This window comes from Sus scrofa, chromosome 9 (assembly GCF_000003025.6).
Source record: "Sus scrofa isolate TJ Tabasco breed Duroc chromosome 9, Sscrofa11.1, whole genome shotgun sequence".
Lineage (NCBI taxonomy): Eukaryota > Metazoa > Chordata > Mammalia > Artiodactyla > Suidae > Sus > Sus scrofa.
In genome coordinates, this window is record NC_010451.4 from 35,928,764 (window position 1) to 35,951,343 (window position 22,580).

The 22,580-nt window shown below is 40.3% G+C and overlaps 1 protein-coding gene across 2 annotated transcripts in view; it reads left to right on the top strand.

Moving 5' to 3' along the window:
• Positions 1-19,810, top strand: part of AASDHPPT (aminoadipate-semialdehyde dehydrogenase-phosphopantetheinyl transferase) — a 44,672-nt gene extending 24,862 nt beyond the window's left edge. The window contains exons 3-7 of one of the 2 annotated variants that reach the window (XM_005667292.3): positions 5,122-5,243; positions 5,532-5,693; positions 13,875-13,946; positions 17,267-17,417; positions 17,531-19,810. In XM_005667292.3, the coding sequence (XP_005667349.1) occupies positions 5,122-5,243; positions 5,532-5,693; positions 13,875-13,946; positions 17,267-17,417; positions 17,531-17,535 (512 nt within the window). In that variant the 3' untranslated portion in view covers positions 17,536-19,810. Of the gene's footprint in view, positions 1-5,121; positions 5,244-5,531; positions 5,694-13,874; positions 13,947-17,266 lie in introns of both variants that reach the window. The other variant, XM_003129822.5, reaches the window with a different exon arrangement.

A 22,580-nucleotide genomic window follows, 5' to 3' on the forward strand; every position in this document is an offset into this window, starting at 1 on the left:
TCATTTTTATTGATTTTTGGTGTCTCCTTTTTGCAGACAATAGAGTTGTAGCCTCTCTTACTTCTGGTGGCTGCCCTGCTTGTGGCTGAAGTTGGTACCAGGGCTTGCTGTGGGCTTCCTGATGGGAGGGACTGGTGCCTGCCCACTGGTAGGTGGGGCTGATTCCTATCCCTCTCGTGAGTAGGGCTTTGTTTCTGGGTGAGATTAGAGGTGGCTGTGTGCCTGGGGAGCCTTTAGGCAGCCTCCTTACTGATGGGTGGGCCACTGATCCCCACCTGGATTGTTGTTTGGCCTGGGGCTTCTCAGCACTGATGGGTGGGGCCAGGTTTTCCCATAATGGCCACCTCCAGAGAAAGGCACTCTGCTGAATATTCTGTAGAGATTTCCCTCCAACATTCTTCCTCCACAACAAGCCACAGTCACTCTGTGTTTCCCCAGGAGATCCACCAAGAACTGCAGTCAGGTCCGACCCAGATTCCTATGGAACCTTTGCTTAGCCCTGGGACCCAGTGCACATGAAAGTCTGTGTGCCTTTCAAGAATGGGGTCTCCGTTTCCCCCAGTCCTGTGGAGTTGCTGTCACAAGCCCCACTAGCCTTCAATGCCAGATGCTCCAGGGGCTCTTTCTCCCAATGCCAGATCCCCAGACGTGGGGGTTTGACGTGGGGCTCAGAACTCTCACTCCTGTAGGTGAGTCTCTGTGATACAGTTACTTTCCAGTCTGGGTTTCCCACCTGGGAGGTATGGGGTTGTGTATATCGTGTAATTGCCCCCCTACCTCTTGATGTGGCCTCCTCTTTGTCTTCTGGAGTAGAATCTCTTTTAGAAAGTTTCCAGTCCGTTTGGTTGAAGGTTGTTCAGCATTTGGTTGTAATGTTGTTTTTTATGAGAGAACCTAAGCTCCAGTCCTTCTATTCTACCATCTTAATCCTGTCTCTGCCATGTCCGTTTGCCCCTTTCTTGTGTTGATACATGTATGTATTAATAAACACACATTTAAATAGACTTACTGGAGTTCCCGTCGTGGCGCAGTGGTTAACAAATCCGACTAGGAACCATGAGGTTGCGGGTTCGGTCCCTGCCCTTGCTCAGTGGGTTAACGATCTGGCATTGCCGTGAGCTGTGGTGTAGGTTGCAGACGCGGCTCGGATCCTGCGTTGCTGTGCCTCTGGCGTAGGCCAGTGGCTACAGCTCCGATTCAACCCCTAGCCTGGGAACCTCCATGTGCCGCGGGAGCGGCCCAAGAAATAGCAACAACAACAACAAAAGACAAAAGACAAAAAAATAAATAAATAAATAAATAAATAAATAAATAAATAGACTTACTAAGAGCAACTGACGTTCAGGACTGCCCAAGTGGATAATTTCAAGCCTAGATAGTCATATTTCAATTTAGTGCTCTTTCTGCTAGATGCCATTCACATTGAGAACTTCATAGCTCCTTTGTCAGTAACATAACTACAGGCTTCGTGCATGTGGTTTGTGAAACCTATATTAGCAGCTCAGACATTTTTGTTTTATTCAGATAAATTCCTTGGCAGTTGAGCTGATAAAGCATTACTGTGTACATAATAATTCAGATTTTGGAAGATTGTCGCATCCCATGGAAGCAAGATTATATGTAATCTAGTACTTAGAAAATGAAGCTACTAGAATTTCCAATATGACTTATCCAGAACTGAATTTTGTTCCTTTGAAACACACAGAAGGACATTGCTCAACTCTCTGCTAAAGTAACTGGCCCTTTTTCTTTAAGAAGAATGGTAAGCTTTAACTGAGATGCTGTTACATATACACCCATGCATGAACTTGTTTTGAAGAGAGATTGATATAGGTGAGCTTTGAGGTTCTTGTAGGATTTTTTTTTCCCCAGAGGCTTGCAGTAGTAGCTAAAGGTATTATTTATAATTGACTTTTTGTTTTTGGTCTTTTTAGGGGTGCACCTGCAGCATACAGAAGTTCCCAGGCTAGGGGTCTAATTGGAGTTGCAGGTCCTGATCTATACAATAGCCATAGCAATGCAGGATTTGAGTCCCTTCTGTGACCTACATCACAGTTCACGACTACGCTGGATCCTTAACCTACTCAGTGGGGCAGGGATCCAACCCACATCTTCATGGATGCACGTAGGATTCATTATGGCTGAGACACAGCGGGAACTCCTACAATTGACTCTTGAACATGGTGGGTTTGGTGGGGGCAGGGCGGGGGGGCATTGGCTTAGGGGTACAAACCCTCCCAGGTGTGACTTCTAGTCGGCCCTCCGTATACTTGGGTCCTCCATACTCATATCCCTAAAGTCAACCAACCACACATTTTATTTATAATTGAAAAAAATCCATGTATAAGTGGACCTGCACCGTTCAAACCCACATTGTTCAAGTCTCAACTGTATGAATTATTTGTTGTAGGTTACTACTCTGTTTAATTTTCTAGTTGCTGTGTGACCTTGGTTATTAGTTGATCGTTGCAGAGCACTTAGTTAATATTTAGTGCTGCTTTTCCTAGTAAGATATGGGGGAGTCTGTTTTTCTAAACCAGAAAACCAGTGGTACTATATAGGTTTTTCAGTTATTTTATCTTTCCTATATGTATGGTGACGTTCTTACACATGCAGTAGGATGATTAAATCAAAGATTTTAATAGACATAAATATGTGTTGGTATTATTGGGAGGCTTTTTCTACTTATGTATCTAATAATTGTGCCATATTCAGATAGTTTGAGGGACAAAATCCAGTTTTCTAGATAAACTAAATCCTTAAGAGTATGCACCCACTGTGTATTTTCACCATAGTGCCACACTGTGGTGCTGTTGTTCTTTGGCTAAATATTTACAAAGTCTTTTTTTTTTTTTTTTTTTTTTTTTTTTTGCTGTCAGTGTCTTATTTTGTGGAACACTATGCTCTCAAAAGAATATAAAAACACAGTCATATCAGATATTTTTTAGCTGTACATGAGCAATAGTGATTGCTGTCCAGTGATTGTACTAGATTGCTTTTTATGTAAATGAGGTTTTTTTTTTTTGTCAAGCCGGTATGTACTAGTGATACTCATTTTAGCAAAGCAGTCTTTATTAAGGGACATAAGGAATAAGCACCAGACTGTCAAAGGGGGTTTATAGCCTCAAAAGGGTAAGTATCCCCTGCCCTGGGACTCCTAAGGTCACAGTTTAATATTTCAGTGTTCTTACATGAAATGATTTAAGAGCTTTTCAGGGTTACTTTTAGAAATTAATAGCCTTTTAACATTGTGAACAGATACAAACAGTAAAGATTAGTTGATTCATAAAAATGGATTGTAAAGTTGTCCTTCTTGAAAATAGTAGAGGGCTTAGAGGACAGATAGATTAATTGAGTCTGATGAACTTGGAAATAAATGAGTGTCTTTGTCTTGAAATGAAAGACCACATATCATTGTAGGGTAATTAGGAATATTTACTTGCTAAATAAGAGGAGACTGTTTTGAAGTGGAAATGGTGGCAGAATTATAGACAGTTTTGTGAGGAAACTGGTTTTTAATATTTCCTACCCTTGAGATAACTATGAGAAAGGTACTTGGTTACTGTAGGAGAAACTAAATTCCCTATGGACATAAGGACCATGGTTGTTTTGCTCATCATGATATTCTTAGCATCTAGCACTTGGGTATTTTTAGACTGATATAGTACACGTTCTAATTGTTGAATTCTCATGGGGTTAGTTAGTGATTAAATGCCAATAAAGCATTACTAAGGGTATCTGACATCTTTTTTTCCTTCCATACATACTGTGGTTGAAGCCAGTTGGGAATGTAAGATTTTGGAGTTGAGTGTTTTAGTAATGGGAGCTGGGGAGTAGACAAGCTATGTTAACAGAATCTGTAGGAAAGACTACTTTCAGGAGGTTTACTGGAAGTAATATAAATCATGAACTAAGGATATAGGGTAGTAGAACATTTAGGAAGTAATTTCCTACCTAATAATTAGCATACATTTATTCATATGGGGAACATTTGTGATTCACTTACCTTGTTGCCAGACTTTGTGATAGACTAATTAAGCTGTAATTTGTGTGAGGGATAAGAAGGTTCCTGCTTAGTAGTAAAGATACACAAACACATAATTAAAATATTTTGGAAAAATATAATATGAAAGGCATACCATGTATATTTTAATTTGTGTCTTAGTCCTTAATTCTGGAAATCAGATCCTTCGAGTTCTGTTTTTATTTTTAGGATACTATGTAATATTTTACTATCTATGAAACAGTGGAACTAGGGAGATAACTCAGACTTTTTTTAAATGGGCCAAAAGAACAGAAATTCAATCTGTTTTTATTTGGATAAGTCATATTAGGAAACATGTAGGAGTTCACATTGTGGCTCAGCGGTTAATGAACCTGACTAGTATCCATGAGGATGTGGGTTCGATCCCTGGCCTTGCTCGGTGGGTTAAGGATCTGGCATTGCAGTGTGCTGTGGTGTAGGTTGCAGACGCATCTTGGATCCCATGTTGCTGTGGCGGTGGCATAGGCCAACAGCTACAGCTCCAATTTGACCCCCAGCCTGGGAACCTCCATATGCCACAGGTGCGGCCCTAAAAAGACGAAAGACAAAAAAGAAAACAAAATGTGTATAATAAGTTAAAAGAACACTCCTTAGCTTTCTACCAATTCCCCAAAAATTATAATAAATTGTTCCCTGTTTTTCCTGTTATAGAGTGAAGTTAAAATTTAAACCCCAGGATAGTATTGCTCTATTTTAAGAGTGTTTGTTTTGGATTCTCAAATTCCGTCATATATAGGAAATTTCCCCCAGTTATTTAAGATTTATAATAGCTGCTATATTTTTATCACATTTTTTCTGGGCATCTATTTATATAACCATGGTTTTTCTCCTTAATTACATAATAATTCACAGAATTTCACTATTCTGTGAGACTACTCTTCTGTTTCTGGGCTAACCCCTTCTTGTCATGCGTGTTATCCTTTTAATTCCCAACTTTGATTGGCTGATATTTTGATTAGGATTATTGTGACTGTATTCAAAGTAAGGTTAGCCTTTAGTTTTCTTTCATGTACTGTCTTTAACAGTTCTGGTAATAGAATAGCTATTTTTAATTCTCTTATTTCCTCAATTGACAGGTCGTGGTTCAATTCCAGAATTTTTTCATATTATGAAAAGAAAGTTTACCAACAAAGAATGGGAAACAATCAGAAGCTTTAAGGACGAATGGACTCAGCTGGATATGTTTTATAGGAATTGGGTATAATTTCTTTCTAGTTTTGAGAGTAAAAATGCCCTGTGACGATTCCATTATCTTTGCTAAAAACAGCAGCAAAAGTCCTTTGGTTACCCTGTAGTTCACACGGTATTCGAAGTAATAAATCATTACCTGGGTACTTCTTGCTTTATATGTATACATTATGACATTTAAGAAAATTTAACATATGTAATGCTCAGAAGATATCCACATGTATTGGGGGCTGTTGATTTTATAAAAATTTTTATCTATTAAATGATGTAAGAGAAAAATGTCTGTCTGTTATCATAGGCACTGAAAGAAAGCTTCATAAAAGCCATAGGTGTTGGATTAGGATTTGAATTGCAACGGCTTGAATTTGATATATCCCCATTAAACCTGGACATAGGCCAAGTTTATAAAGAAACACGTTTGTTTCTGGATGGTGAAGAAGAAAAAGAATGGGCATTTGAGGTAAGAAGTTTATCAGCATTGCTGTAACTATAAAGAATGTCTTGGAGTTCCCGTCGTGGCGCAGTGGTTAACGAATCCGACTAGGAACCATGAGGTTGCGGGTTCGGTCCCTGCCCTTGCTCAGTGGGTTAACGATCCGGCGTTGCCGTGAGCTGTGGTGTAGGTTACAGACGCGGCTCGGATCCCGCGTTGCTGTGGCTCTGGCATAGGCCGGTGGCTACAGCTCCGATTCAACCCCTAGCCTGGGAACCTCCATATGCCACCGAAGCGGCCCAGGAGATACCAACAACAACAACAACAAAAACAACAACAACAGAAGACAAAAAGACCAAAAAAAAAAAAAAGAATGTCTTTATTTTGTGAATGTGAATATAAGGTTAACTTGAAGAGGCTGGTCAATGAAACTAGACACATTTGGTATCCAGTCCTGATACTCTGAAGGTGAAATCCGGTCCTGATGCCCTGAAGGTGAAGTCAGGGGTACTCTGAGTGCATGTAACATTTAAGCTGATACTTGAAAGGTAAGTCATACTACATTAAGTAAAGTGGAAGGGAAAAGAGGCCCTGGAATAGAAAGAGCTTTGTGGGTGAACAATTAAAGGATGCCATTTTGGCACTGTACTGTGTTGAAGGGGATTGGAGAGTTTCTAGGTTAGGCTGATAAGATCATGTCGGGCTTTATGGGTCAGTTAATATTTTGGTCTCTTTCTTTTTTTGGTTTCCTAACCAAATACAAAAACTCATTTTAGTCAAAAAGACAGCATTGTAGATTACTAGAGTGATTCATGTAACTGGGTTTCAGAAATAGCTAGAATAGGGACTGGGAAACTTTGAACTCTTTTGTCTTTTTCTTTTATCTTTCTCGCTTCACTTTTCTCCCACTCTCATTTCTTCTGTACACCAGCTTTCTTAACTTTGTGTGGTCTGTGTGGCAGGAAACATAGCTGCCTACTGCTTTTACATTTAACAATTTGCAGTTTAAAAACCTGCAGAGAGGAGTTCCTGTCGTGGTGCAGTGGTTAATGAATCCGACTAGGAACCATGAAGTTGCAGGTTCGATCCCTGGCCTTGCTCAGTGGGTTAAGGATCCGGCATTGCCATGAGCTGTGGTGTAGGTTGCAGATGCAGCTCAGATCCCACATTCCTGTGGCTCTGGCATAGGCCAGCAGCTACAGCTCTGATTAGACCCCTAGCCTGGGAACCTCCATATGCTGTGATTAAGGCCCTAGAAAAGGCAAAAAGACAGAAAAAAAAGAAAACCTGCGGAGATTGATGAACCCTCTCTCTGTTCAAGCCCTAAAAGCCTTAGAGAAGAGATTCCATGGTTTCGGTTGGGTGGTGGGTGCTTATCTCTTGACCAGGCATTGTAGACAAGCAAGTGTATGACAGCCTGTATCAAGAGTCCAGCAAATAGGTTATATTATAATATGATTCTTGCAGTCATCACCTGAATTGTATGTAGAGCAAGTCATTGTACAGTGTGAAGAATTCATGAGTGGATAAAATAGGTGTTCAGGGGAGTTTAACCAGTGTTAAAATAGTAGTAAGATAAAAATTACATTTTTAAGACTAAATTCTGTCTGTGGTGATAAACAGAGGTGAAGGAAATGAGGTGTCAAATATGTTACGATCACTTCTGTGACTTAAGAACCATCTACTGAGGAGTTTCCGTCTTGGCAGAGGAGAAACAAATCCAACTAGAAACCATGAGGTTTTGGGTTGGATCCCTGGCCTCACTCAGTGGGTTAAGGATCCAGCGTTGCTGTGGCTGTGGCATAGGCCGGCAGTTGTAAGCTGTGATTAGACTCTTAGCCTGGGAACCTCCATATGCCGCAGGTGCAGCCCTAAAAAGACAAAAGACAAAAAAAAAAAAAAAAAAAAACTGTCTACTGAGATACTGAATACTAGAGAACAAGTGGGATTTAAGTTTGAGATACCATAGAAATACCTAAGTGAAATGTCAGGTCGGTGAGTAAAATGAAAGACTGGAGGGGAAAAAATCATAATCATTAACATGTAGATGGTATTTGAAGCCGTGGGATTTAATGTTGCAACAGTAGTTCCCTTCGTGGCTCAGCAGTTAACGAAGCCAACTGGCATCCATGAGGATGCAGGTTTGATCCCTGCCCTAGCTTAGTGGGTTAAGGATCCTGCATTGCCATGAGCTGTGGTGTAGGTCTCAGGCATGCCTCGGATCCCACATTGCTGTGGCTTTGGCATAGGCCGGCGGCTACAGCTCCAGTTGGACCCCTAGCCTGGGAACCTCAATATGCGTCGGGTGCGGCCCTAGAAAGATAGATAGATAGATAAATAAATAAATAAAGTTGCAGCCATTAGGTTATTACCTAAGTTAGAATGGAGAAAGACAGGACAGAATCCTGAGGAGACAAAAAAATGACCAAAATGGTAAGAAGTAAAGAAAGTAGTGGAATTCCCTCATGGCTCAGCAGGTTAAGGATCTGGTGGTGTCACTACTGTGGCTCTGGTTACAGCTGTGGCTCGGGTTCCATCTCTGGCCCAAGGAACTTCTACATGCTACAAGTGAGGCCAAAACAAGAACAAAAAAAATAGTGTTGGGGGTGATCCATGGGCAGGAAGTATTTTGAGAAAGAGAGCTATGTCAAAACCACTAACATAGCATGTAAAGTAGAGGATCTATCAATTAAAGAGTAAATTATATTTAGGATACTATTCTTTTTAAAGTTTTCATAGTTAAAGGGGAAAATATAAGCCATTTCATTCATAGGGAAACTTTTTTTGTTTTGTTTTTGTTTTTTTAGACAGCACCCTCACTTATGGATGTCCCCACATCCCAGGCTAGGGATTGTGGAATCCTTTATTCTTTTGGGAGGGGCACACCCTTCAGCATATGGACGTTCCCAGGCTCAAGGTTTGGCAGCTACAGCTGCCAGCCTGTGCCACAGCCATAGCAATGCAGATCCGAGCTGCCTCTGTGACCTACGCCACAGCTCACAGCAGTGCCAGATTCATAACCCACTGATCAAGGCCAGGGATTGAACCTGCAACCTCATGGATACTAGTCGGGTTGATTAACTGCCGAGCCATGCTGGGAACTTCCAAATCCTTTATTCTTAATGGTGTCAGATAGAATAGGTCTAGTAGCAGGGGGAGGAGGAGAAGGGTCACCAGTTGGGCCAGCTGTGCTTCAACTTTTTGGGTGACAAAGATATCTAAGTTCCTGTGGACCAAATAGATGGTGTGGAAAATGGTAGCCCCTGGGACTTAAAAGGATGCTACCCAAGAGGAATTCCAAAAGAAAGAGGCAGTGGGCATTCTACCGTGCATTAATTTCTGAGGATAGGAATTACAAGAAGTCAGCTATTTAATGCACTGCTAGTTCCAGGGAGTGGGATAAGACGGAAGAACTGGAAAAAGTTCTCTGAAAATCCCTCAGATGCTCACTCAGCCAGCATTTGAATACTTGGTATGACCCAGAGTTCTAAAAAGTGGATCACAACAGCATTGATCATTGCTTTGCCTGCTTCCTCTGCCTCCTTCCTCTCTGCCACCTACCTTAAGGAAACCAATGCAGAAGAGCAAAGTGAAGCCAAGGAGAAGAATGTATGCTAGGATTGAAATGAGATTTCTTTTTAAGCTGAAAGTGAAGAGTTCTGGGGTTTGCCTAGGCTTGTCCAGAAACTGGGAAGGGAGATCATCAGGGCATATTTAAAATCATCTGTGGAAAAATAATTGAATTCTTTACTGAGTGTACCTTTTGTCCATTCAGTGCATCAGTTAGACAAATATGAAAATAAGATGCATATAGATTATTTATTATACTATAAACAGGCCCAGGAGGAGAGAGTGAACTTAACAGAATGAGTCTGGTGGTATAGACAGCCAGAAGCTGGGTTTGAGGAGAGAATGGTGAGTGTAGAGCCAGGGGAGGCCTACCTGTAGTCAAGGAACACAGAGGGGAGCTTCCTGTCAGGGCATCTCCAAGAACCTCACAAGTTAAAGTCAGTCTTCAGGCATATAGCTGAGGAAGAGCTCCGTTTTCACTCTGCAGATTCAGAGTGTAACCGTGGCTTGAATGATCTTCACTGTTCTTTCCTCGCCTCCTTTGCCTGTTTGCCACTCTCACTCGCACACACTAAATGCACCCACACTAGAAGGACCAGAGGCAGCAGCACAGCAAATGACAGAGAATGTGGAGGTAGAGAAAAAGATGAAATCAATTCCTTTCCCCATTGGAGGCTTCCAGCCCTGAATTAGGTTTGAGCTAGGATAGGTGGGAAGAAGAACTTCCTTAGGAGAGTAAAATTTAATTTGGGTCAGATACTTTTCAAAGAGAATTCAGTTACTGACAATGACCAGAAATGTCATTTATTGGGTCTGTTGAAGATTTCATCCAGGGGAAAAGAAAAATGAATCGTCAGAACTTGTTTAAAGGGAAATGGTGAGAGATAGTAAGTTGCCTTCTATTCCCACACTGTAAAGTCTACCTCTTTTAGTGAACTGAAGATAAAATAGAACGTTGAGCCCTTCCCTATTTTTCATGCCAAATGAAAGATCTGCACAGGACAGCTTGGTAGCAATCTTACTTTTTCTTTTCCCTACTGTGTAAATATTATTTCCTCAGACAGCCAGAGTCATAGCCAAACAATATTAGCCTTATGGCTTGGTTTTTCTTGAGATATATTTGATGACTAAATTTAAGCGCACAGGCTGTTTTAGAGAGTACTGTTACTTGGGTTGGAGACAGGACAAATCCGTAGACACAGTACATGTCAGAGAATAGTTTTTATTAATTAATGGTGGTATAGTGGTGAATAACTGAACTACTTGAGATTCATGCTCTTCTTCCTAGTGTGAGAACTGACAAACTAAGCTGAAAAAAAAATCCTGTTCCTACAGGCAGCATTAAGAGAATGCCCACAGGATACTAGAAATAGTGTCGAGGCTGCAGGTGAGGATCTGGAAGGCATCTACTGGCACACAAGTTAATGGGACAGAAGGTTAAGTAAGGATGCTCTTTTCATTCAAGCAGAACCAAAGGACAGTACCATCATAGGGCTGCATCCCAGAAGAAAAAGGAGCATTTGTTTACTCTGAGACTCAAGAATATGGAATGAAAATTATAAAGCAGATGAAGATTTTTTAAAAATCTGCTTAGTGCCTTAAATACTATTCAAGATAGTGTATCTGTGAAATGGAAGTTGAGAGCTTTAAGGAGAGAAGAGGCCTGTCATTAAAAGAGCTGTCAGTGAAGGTAGTCTGTGAAACCATCTAGACGTGTATAGAAAAGAGGTCAGCACACTAAACCCTGAGTACATTTCATTGCCACCTTCTAAATATATAGACATTTGCCCAAGCATCTGCTTCTTTCATGGACCCACTCTCATAATTAGCACTTTCAAACATGCTACCTTTCTGCAGAGGACTACCAAATCTTTTAACCCAGTGTCTTTCACTCTTCAGACTATTTCTCACTGCTCTGTGTTTCTCTCTGAAGACTACACAAACACCACAGTTTCAGCAGATGAGAGATCATAATTGCCCTTCAAGTTATTTTCTTTTTCTAACTTTACTTTTTTTTGATGGTACCACCATTTGCGTCATCCAGAATTTAAAAAGCCCAGACCCATTTTTGGTTCCCCTCCTCCTTCCTATGTTACAGCAATCCCTCTGGTCAGCAGTGACATGCTTTCCTCTGAAAACTCTTCTGGCCCCTACCCACTTCTCTAACGTGGGCCCTCTTTACATCCTCCTAAGGAAAAGGCTTCCTTTGCCACTATTTTGCTTCAGCCTTCATTTTTGGCCGTTATTTCCCTGTATAAACTGCACATTGCAGCCAAATCACAGCCTGCTCTCTGTTGTTTTAGTATCTCCAAACCCCTTTTATTTATATTTGTTTTAATTCTTCCACCACCCACCCACCCATTTTGTCCCAATTTCCTCCTTGGCTTCTCTTTTAACAGTTTTTAAGTGCAACTCAGGTGCATTCTCTCTTTCCACTAAGACCAAGATTTTTTTCCCCTTTCTTATACCACATTTTGCCTCCTATCTTTGTTTTTTGTTTTTTTTTGTTTGTTTGTTTTTTGTCTTTTTACCATTTCTTGGGCCGCTCCCACGGCATATGGAGGTTCCCAGGCTAGGGGTCGAATCGGAGCTGTAGCTGCCAGCCTACGCCAGAGCCATGGCAACGCAAGATCCGAGCCATGTCTGCAACCTACACCACACACAGCTCATGGCAACGCCAGATCCTCAACCCACTGAGCAAGGGCAGGGGTCGAACCCGCAACCTCATGGTTCCTAGTCGGATTCGTTTCTGCTGCGCCATGACGGGAACTCCTAGGCTCTTAATTTTCATAACCAGTTTCTATCAGGAAAGGTACCACTAAAAAGTTTCAAATGATGAGATTAGTCGAAATAGAAATTCTTTGCTTTGCTTTTGAAAGGAAGTGCTTTAAAAAGTAGAAATGTTAACATTTATGACAGATTTTATTCTGTACTTTACCATTGGGAAAAAAAAATACAAAACTTGGATGTTTTAAGTTATACCTTCAACTTTTATTTTTTGTTTATAAGGTGAAACACATACTAAGAAAATAACATGATTTAAGTAAAGCAGATTAATCTTTGTAATCTACTGCTAAACTATCTCCTGAAAACGTAAAATATTGTTGCCCCCTTTCAGTTTGTTGAAGATTTTAAGGAAACTTTGGTATTCATAATAAATTTATGGGTAAAAAACTGTAAGCTTAGGAAAGTCTTGAAAATTTAGAGTCCTAAAATTAAATCTTAAATTTAGTAGCGTTGAATGAACTGGCTTAGCTAGCTAGCTAATTTACCGGTTTCATTACTTTCTTTTCTTTTTTTTTTTTTTTTTTGTCTTTTTGTCCTTTTAGGGCCACACCCTAGACATGAAAAGTTCCCAGGCTAGGGGTCTAATCAGAGCCACAGCTGCCGGCCTACACCACAGCCACAGCAACGCCGGATCCGAGCCACATCTCTGACCTACACCACAGCTCACAGCCAGGCCAGATCCCTAACCCACTGAGCAAGGCCAGGGATTGAACGTGCAACCTCGTGGTTCCTAGTTGGATCTGTTTCTGCTGCACCACGATGGGAACGCCAGAATAATTTTTTTAATAATAAACTTTGAGTTAGTAAATCTTTTTCTCATATTTAGCTAGTTATATTTTTTCTCTTGAAACCTCTCGAAACATTTCCTAAATTTATCTTTTTTGAAATTTTTTTTTTTTGCTAATTTGTATATCTTAAGGTATGAAGATATGAGGAAGATAAAAGGGGAAAAGTCCCTAAGTACTTTTATAGCCAAAATTCTATACTATTTCTGATTGTAGTTTCCTATTTCAACTGATTTCTTAGGGAAGAATGCTTTAGTAAAGTGGCTTTTTGATGAAATTTTGTTTAGTTTTTAATAGTTGTTCATACTTTTCTCTGGTAACTGCCTCAGTGTCTCTTACAGTTTAAAGCTCCCTCCCCATTTATCTCATACATAAAAGAAAATAGGAAATTGCATGTTAAGTCTTACCTATGAATTTCCACCATGATTTTCCATAGGCTGTGGTATGTAGTTAACTAAATGCTTATGAACCAGAGTTGTAATCTGATTTTTTTTAATATGCACTTTAAGCAGATAGAAAACTAACATCACCAGTAAGGGCAGATGGTTATCTCCATGTGCCTGTGAATAGGACATTCCATGTATGGAGTATTCTTAAGAATGTATTATCTAAATCTAATCATTAAGACTCATCAGACCAAAAATGAGCAGTTTTATATAAAAAAAGGTGGGAGATGGAAATATTAATGTGATAAAAGACAAAAGAAAAGCTAGCAAGACATGACAACTGAATGCAGCACTTGACCCTCGACTGGCTTCTGTACTGGAGCTGGGGAAATGGATTAATTCACAGAATTCAGAGTACAGAGTAGCCAAAAGTATTACTTCAATGTTAAATATACCAAAGTTATTAATTCCTATGTTTATATGAGAGAATGTCCTTATTGGGAAAAACATACCGAAATGTTATATTAAAGGGCCAAAAGTATGTGACTTAAATTGTTTGGGGGAACTGGAGGAATATATCTATGTGTGGGTATATGTCTCCGTATTGGGGAGAGATGTAAATAGAAGTATATGTAAGTTTATATATTTGATATTCTATATTTACTCATTTTATTTTCCAGGAAAGCAAAATAGACGAGCACCATTTTGTTGCAGTAGCTGTTAGGAAACCCAGTGGATCGAGACATCAGGATGTAAGATTTTAAGATTTCTCTGACTTTTTTCTAAAAAGCGTGTATTGAAGTTATCTTTTATTTATTGATGGAAATAATCATTTATGTCAGGTTAGAGGTTTTGGCTTTTTTTAAATTATAGACTTTAGAAGTATTTTCATTATCTAATCTACCATCAGAGATTTCACAGAAATGTTTTTAAAAGCATGTCCACCTGCTTCTTCACATTCAAGTACACTTAAATACTCAAAGAAAAAATTTTGGTAGCACTGTCCTGGTACTCATATTTTCTTTACTTCTTTTCTTTTTTTTTTTTTGTCTTTTTAGGGCTGCACCCACGGCATATGGAGGTTCCCAGGCTAGGAGTCTAATCGGAGCTGTTGCCGCTGGCCTAACCACAGCCACAGCAATGCCAGATCCAAGCTGCATCTTCAGCCTACACCACATTCACGGCAATGCCGGATCCTTAACCCACTGAGAGAGGCCAGGGATCAAACCTGCAACCTCATGGTTCCTAGTCGGATTCGTTTCTGCTGTGCCACGATGGGAACTCCTGGTACTCATATTTTCGATAGAAATTCAAGATAGTCATCATCTTGGTCATGTTAACGGTGATTAATTTCCTGGTGAATTGGGGTTGTCTTGAATATAAGGATACTAATTTGAAGGGTAATGAGTAATGGAACTGTATGTGAGATTGAAATTCCCCTTTTTATAGTACTCTTAGATTATTTCCATAGTTAGAGTATCAGATATGTGAGAGACCTTGTGACATATTCTGGCATAACATCAGTGCTTCCAATCAAAATCTGTTTGTGCTTTCTTCTGCTATTAATTGGTATTTGAGAAATTTTCTTTTAATAATTTGTTTTATTTTCCCACTGTACAGCAAGAGGATCAAGTTATCCTTACATGTATACATTACAATTACCTTTTTTCCCCCACCCTTTCTTCTGTTGCAACATGAGTATCTAGACAAAGTTCTCAATGCTACTCAGCAGGATCTCCTTGTATATCTATTCTAAGTTGTGTCTGATAAGCCCAAGCTCCCGATCCCTCCCACTCCCTCCCCCTCCCATCAGGCAGCCACAAGTCTCTTCTCCAAGTCCATGATTTTCTTTTCTGAGGAGATGTTCATTTGTGCTGGATATTAGATTCCAGTTATGAGTGATATCATATGGTATTTGTCTTTGTCTTTCTGGCTCATTTCACTCAGTATGAGATTCTCTAGTTCCATCCATGTTGCTGCAAATGGCATTATGTCATTCTTTTTTATGGCTGAGTAGTATTCCATTGTGTATATATACCACATCTTCCGAATCCAATCCTCTGTCGATGGACATTTGGGTTGTTTCCATGTCCTGGCTATTGTGAATAGTGCTGCAATGAACATGCGGGTGCATGTGTCTCTTTTAAGTAGAGTTTTGTCCGGATAGATGCCCAAGAGTGGGATTGCAGGGTCCTATGGAAGTTCTATGTATAGATTTCTAAGGTATCTCCAAACTGTTTTCCATAGTGGCTGTACCAGTTTACATTCCCACCAACAGTGCAGGAGGGTTCCCTTTATTTGAGAAATTTTTTAAAAAGAAAACGTTAGCATTTTGACTCAGCCTACACATAGTTGTGATTCTGTGGAAGTTTTTAATTAAGGAATACCGATAATATTACAATAGTTAAAACTATATGCATATTATTTTTAGGGAATTCACCTGTGGAAATGTGATGTGGTCAATATGTATGCATCATTACCTCAAAAAAAGCTCAGTCTACAGGTTGGACTTTTGATAGACTAAAAAGAATTAAAATTCCTCACTAATTATCTTCCTTTAAAAGAGATGACTTTTTTTTTTTTTTTGTCTTTTTGCCTTTTCCAAGGCTGCTCCCTTGGCGTATGGAGGTTCCCAGGCTAGGGGTCTAATCTGAGCTGTAGCCACCAGCCTACGCCAGAGCCACAGCAATGCAGAATCCAAGCCGCGTCTGCAACCTACACCACAGCTCACGGCAACGCCGGATCCTTAACCCACTGAGCAAGGCCAGGGACCAAACCCGCAACCTAAAATGGTTCTTGGTCGGATTCGTTAACCACTGTGCCACGATGGGAACTCCAAAAAAGAGATGACATTTTAAAATCAATCCCTGTTATCTGAAGATATTCTGACCCAGGTTAACTGTTGTGCTGAAGTCACAGCATTATCCTTTCTACAAATACCTTATGTTTCCAGAGAGTTATATTTTTTGTAACATTTGCACATGGCAGTACTTTATTTCCCTGGAGATGGCCTATTTAGGTAGCAGTGACATAGTGAGAAAAGGGCAAAGGTACTATTCAGAAGGCCTGGCTGGGTTCCAGGCCCTGGTCTACCATGTAACCTATGTTGTAAGCTTTCGTAAATTGATTGATCATCTTGAGCCTCAGTTTCCCTATCTATAGAATTGGGAGAACAACTGTATCAGCATAGTTGTGGGAATTAAATCATGTAAAATAGATATTGACCTCATAAAAGCACTGTGGAAGACCCAAGTGCTGTCTTTACTAGCACGTATAGAAGATAGCCCACATTGGGTTGAGTCATAAACAAGGCTTCTATCACAGAGTTTAAGTTGTAGTTGTTTGTTTTTTTTGGTTTTTTTTGTTGTTTGTTTTTGCTTTTTAGGGCGGCACCCACGGCATAGGGAAATTCCTAGGCTAAGGGTCAAATCGGAACTGCAGCTGCTGGCCACAACCGCAGCTCACAGCAATGCTAGATCCCCAGCCTACTGAGCGAGGCCAGGGATCAAACCCACATCCTCAGGGATCCTAGTTAGATTCATTTCTGCTGTGCCACAACAGGAACTTCTAAGTTAGAGTTTAAACTTAGTGTTGAAGGAATCATTTCCTAATGAAGTGTTGTATCTCTGTGGTTATGGGAATTTTTACAGATGCGCCCTCTAGAGTATTTCTCAAAAGTTGGCCTGATGGTCCTCTCTATCAGAATAACCCACCTGCTTGTTAAAGTATATATTTGGGGATCCTTTTTTACTCATCTACTGAGTCAGAATTGATGGAAGTGTGACTTAGTAAATCCACATTTTAAATAAATAACCACTGGTTATTATCTACAAAAGGTTTGAGAATCAGGTCATTTCATATTTTTCTTGATTTGTTACTTTGGCAACACATAAGGAGTGAAGAAAGTTATTTAGAAATCTTACAGTGTTGTCATTTAATGTCACTATATATAGTGTGTAACTTAATATTATTGAAATGTAATTACTAGTTTCTTGTTTTCCTAATTATGAAATTGACCATAAGATTAATATGCAGTTAACATTTAGGTAATGTAATTTTTTTCCCCTTTTAGGTTACATCTCAAGATGATTCTAAACCAACCCAGAGGCAGTTTACTATTCTCACTTTCAATGATTTAATATCATCTGCTGTTCCTATGACCCCTGAAGATCCTTCATTTTGGGACTGTTTTTGTTTCACAGAAGAAATTCCAATACGAAATGGTACAAAGTCATGATACAATTTTCTAAGTAACAAAGGGAAATGAAAACTGTAATCTTCTGTATTCACTAAAAAATAAATACCTGATAGTATCAAATTTTATTTCACAAAACAGTTTAAAAAAGAAGAAACAACTTTTCCTATTAAAAAGGCGGACTTCTAGTTCAAGAGAGCTCACTTAGAATACATGTGTACCTCTTCTTCCTCCCCAAAATCACATTGGGTTGACTGAAGAAATAGAAATCAGTGGCAGAATCCTAAGGTGATGTATGTTCATCGTAGAAAAAAATAGAAAATGCAAGTATACAAAAAGGAAACACGCGAGTTTCCATCTCTCCAGAGAGAACTATTTCAGAGGTAACTATTGCTAAAACCTAGAGTATCTTCCTGGACCTTTTTCTTAACAAATGAATCAATTTTAATATACTTGCTTTTTTTTTTTTTTTAAATGGGAACATAGTGTTTTTAAATTCTTTTCTCTTAACTGTACATCTGCTGTTCATAAATACTCCTCTGTAGCATAACTTAGTGGTTCTGAAGTATTGTGTTGTACATCTACTATCAGGAAGCTTTTGACCAACGGTAACAATGTTCAGATATAACTGACTTAAGTAATCAAGGGCATTTATTGTCTCACCTAACATACAATTCAGAGGTGTCATTAAGGACACTTTTTTTTGGCCTCTGCCTCAGTTTATTGGTTTTGCCTTATTAGGCTCATCTCCATCATGGTCTTAAGAGCCACTGCTATAACTTTCACCTTCATATCTTCATAGAAATAGCATCTAAAAGGCAGGAACAGTTGTTTTATGAGTGAGGAAGACTTTTTCCTCTTAAGAACCTTCAAAAAATTTCCCTGAAGTTTCTGTTGACTCAGGTAACTGAGAAAGCTGAACTCTGATACTTGCGGCCTGTGGTAAGTAGACTTATTGATAGGGAAGAAGCTAAGCAGGGTCAGGGGAGCGGCATCAAAGGGAAACCCACTGCCTGCCACAAGGAAGGTGTAACATGATGCATTCATTCTTTCCTCTGTGTTAGACACTTTGAATGTCTGCAGTTTTTACTCTGGGCAGTGGTACATTGAATATCCTGGTGACCACATTTTGAGGTCCATGCTTAATTATATCTTTAAGAAAGCAGATTTCTAGAAGTGGGAATGATTGGTTCAAAGGGATTAATAGAGCCTTGATAAGTATTACCAAATTGTTCTCTAAAAAGTTGTATAATTTACACTTCTAGTTAGTGTTGTGTGACCACTCTCACCCTCACCTACCTGCTTTCTGGTCATCTATAATTTTTTTTTTTTAATCTTTGCCAATATAGGTGAAAAATGGTACCTTATTTTTTAAATTTGTGTTTCTTTCATTACAAATGAGGATATATCAGTGTTGTTATTGGCTGTTTGTATTCCTTTTTCATGAACTGCCTGTTCATTACCTTTGCCTGTTTTTATTTTAGAAAATAGGACTTAATTTAAAGTGGGAGCATAATATATAAGATGCCAAGACCATCATATTGATGACACTCTATTGTGTGGTTGTAGCGCATGTCTTGGGAAGTTCAAAAGTCTTGTTAAATGTCAAGAAGTGAAATAATTTCATTGTTTCTATTACTGAAGTTGAAAGTTGTGTGTAAATTGTATAAAATTAGATACTTTAAGGTAAAAAAAAAAATTGGGAGTGTTCTATAATTTTTTATTTTGTTGAGCATGCCCAGATATTCCAAGCATAGTAAATAACATGTTTTTAAAAAATCAGGTAGCATTTTAGTAGAGGAGACATTGTTATCCCCAGCATGAATGTAATGGTGATATGAAAACCTGTTGTCTGTCTTGTCATCATAATAATAAAATGATTAACATTATTGAATTTTTATGAGTTAAGTGCTCTGCTAGATTTGGCACGGGGAGGGGATGGGGGTCCTGTTATCACTTAAAGTTCAGTTAAACTGTACACATACGTTAGAGTTAACCAGAGCTATAAAAAATTTTTTTCTGAGTGAAAAATACCATTCCTTTGACCTCCTCCCATCTCCTGTCCACAGAGCAGACTCTTTCACTGACTTTTTTGGTTATTTATTACCGTATCTCCAAAGGACATGCTTGTATTGTTTTACTGTTTTTTTCAAATCGAGGCATTTCTTTGATTCCTAATATAAAGCTTTACTCTTCTGCTTCCCAGGTATTACATTTCCTTTCCCCTTTTCCCAACATATGTAATTCACTGCTTACATTGTTGACTGTGATTAAAAATGTTTACATTGTTGAGATTATGTAACATAGTACAGCTAAGTGATGTGTTATTCTTACCTTCTACAGCATTTTTTTTCCTCGAGTTAATAATTAACTTTGCATGGGTTTCTATATACGTACTGCTAATTAAACCCAAAACTGTATTCAGACATACCAGTTGTTTTTTATCTGTTTCATCCATGTTGAAGACATCATTCCTGAAATAGTAATCTTTTTTGTCCAGTCTGAACTTTTTGCTTTCTGTGGCTGGAGCACAGCTAACTGTCCTCCTGAAATCTCTTTTCACCATCACCCTAGGAATTGTTTCTCCCTCCCCTCTGTTAGATTCCCTTATTTCCCTTTCCTATATCTCCTGTCTGTCTGAGACATATTCCTTTGTTTGTAATGGATTATATTCATATTTATATCATAACTTCCTGAGAACGGAGGGTCCATAGATATACTTCCTGAGATTGTATGTAAGGAACAGGAAGTCTCCTAATGCAGAGGGTATAGGAGATCCGGCCACTTCTTACAGATTATTCCATTCCCTTCTACCACCAAAGCCTTTATATTTGGTGCTGCCAGTTTTGACCTGGGCTGGACCACCATACTGCTTCAAGTCCATGTTTTTCTGAGTCCAGGACCATTCTTTGCATTACACCATACTGCCTAGTTATAGCTTCTGTGTGCCCTCAGTTATTCAGTGGGTTCAACCAGCTGGAAACACACTCAAAACATGTCCTCCATGCTGGAAGAGTCTGATTCGGTATGATAAGTCACTCTCACTACAGTGCAAAAGCAGGGCACAACTACCTAGGCTGCTACCTTCATGTCTGCAATTTTAAAAATGTCACAAACAAGAGGCTTCTAGCTTCTTACTTGCAAACTACGCCAGTCACTGGAAGCACAGCAGGCCTAATGGTGTTTTCCACTGGAAAGCAGCCCTTGCCTTCCTCCCACCCCCAGACCTCTCACATACAAGTAAGGTTACTGACGGGCTCAGCTGCCAGATGCTCTGTGTGCACAAGGTGTTTTCAGTGAGTTCAGCTAGCTCGCAACACACTGAAAACGTGTCCTCCACACTGGAAAAGATTGCTTTAGTATGCAGAGGCACTTTGTTCACTACAGTGGAAATACAGAACAGAGCTACCTAGGTTGCTACCCTCAGGTCAGCAGTCTTACAAATGTCACACATAAGAGGCTTCTAGCTTCCAGCTTGCAAAGAGTATGCCACTCACTCAAAACACTCCAGGCCCAATGGTGGTTTCCACCAGAAAGCAACCCTTGCCTATTTTCCATCTAGGCCTCACACATAACTAGGGCTACTGACCCAGCTCAGCTGACAGAAGCTCTGTGTGCACAAGTTCTTTCGGTGGGCTCAACTAGCTTGCAGCAGAGTCAAAACTCCATTCTGGAAAAAGCTGATTTCATATGAAAAGGCACTCTCATCCCTCCAGTGGAAATGCAGGGCATATCTACCTAGGCTGCTACCCCCATGTCGACAACCTTACAAATTTCACAAACAAGAGGCTTCTAGCTTCCTACTTGCAGCGTATGGCAGTCACCGAAAGCACTCCAGGTCCAATGGTGGTTTCCACCAGAAAGCAACCCTTGCCTTTTTTCCACCTAGCCCTCTCACATATAAATAGGGTTATTGACAGGCTCTACTGCCGAATGCTCTGTGTGCTCTAGGATTTTGCAAGTGGGCTCAACCCAAAAGGTGGCTTGAATACTGGGCACGCAGTGTTCTAGGGTCAGGGTTGCACACTCTTTGGCCCCAGAAAAGCTGGGCTGGTGGCCATGAATGGAGAGTCTTAAAAGCAGACAGAGGTCACTCGGTGGGCAGGCTACATACATCCCAGACACCCGTCTCTTGACAGTCCTCTAAAAAGTTCCTTCTTCTGTCCACCTCTGAGCAGGGGAACCTTACCTGAAGCCAAGTCAAACAAGAGGAGAGGCTGATTAAAGCCACTTACCTGTATGGAGAGGGTTTGGACCATTGACTAAGGAGGAGTGGTGAAGGATATGCAGGAGTGAGTGCCACGATCAACTTGAGAGAGAAATACCCCTGTTAGGCGCTTGATTGTTCTTGGAAAGGAATTAAATCAGCTCTCCAGGGCAGCAGCCCAAGGGCTTCTTTAGCAAGCAGGAGGAAGGGCTCTGAGTTGTTATTAGAGAGAATAGCCACCAGAGGGCGCCGAAGCTCTAGCCAAGCCCAGCAGCTTCCTCCGTTTGGTTAGCGCTTCTAGGCGCCAAGATGGGGTTTGAGATGGGGGTGGTGGATACCCCAGGAAGTGTCTGGTGGGGATGGGGAGGTTCCAGCTGCCTCTGACTCTCCAGTCCAAACTGGCTCACCAGGTAAAAGGGGTATGGTTCTGCCTTCACACCTCTGGCTCAACTTCTGTCAGCTCAGGTAGCTCCAAGTTCACACCATTGGACAGGCCGTCAGGAGTATGATGGTCTTGGTTTCTCAGAATTGAATCTCTGAATCCACGAGCAAGCCTTTGGCTTGAGTATCGGGGATGCGGTTTCCCAGACTCAGGCTTGCACGGAGTTTGGCCTGTAGAGAGCTGGGCTGGTGAATGGAGAGTATAAAAGCAAAGGTCCTTTGCTGGGCAGGCATGCCCATCCCAGAGACCTGTCTTTTGAAGAATCTGACAACTTTCTTATTTTTCTTCCATCTGAGGCACTCGCTCCTTTTGTATACCTCTGAGAGAAAATCTCAACCTAAAAGCCAGATCACATAAAATAAGGGGAAGCCAGGGAGGCCAGGTCAGGGGTTGATGGGAGGATTTGGAAGAACTTAAAGCAGCTCACCTTGGAGTTCCCGTTCTGGCGCAGTGGTTAACAAATCCGACTAGGAACCATGAGGTTGCAGGTTCAACCCCTGGCCTTGCTCAGTGGGTTAAGGATCCAGCCTTGCCATGAACTG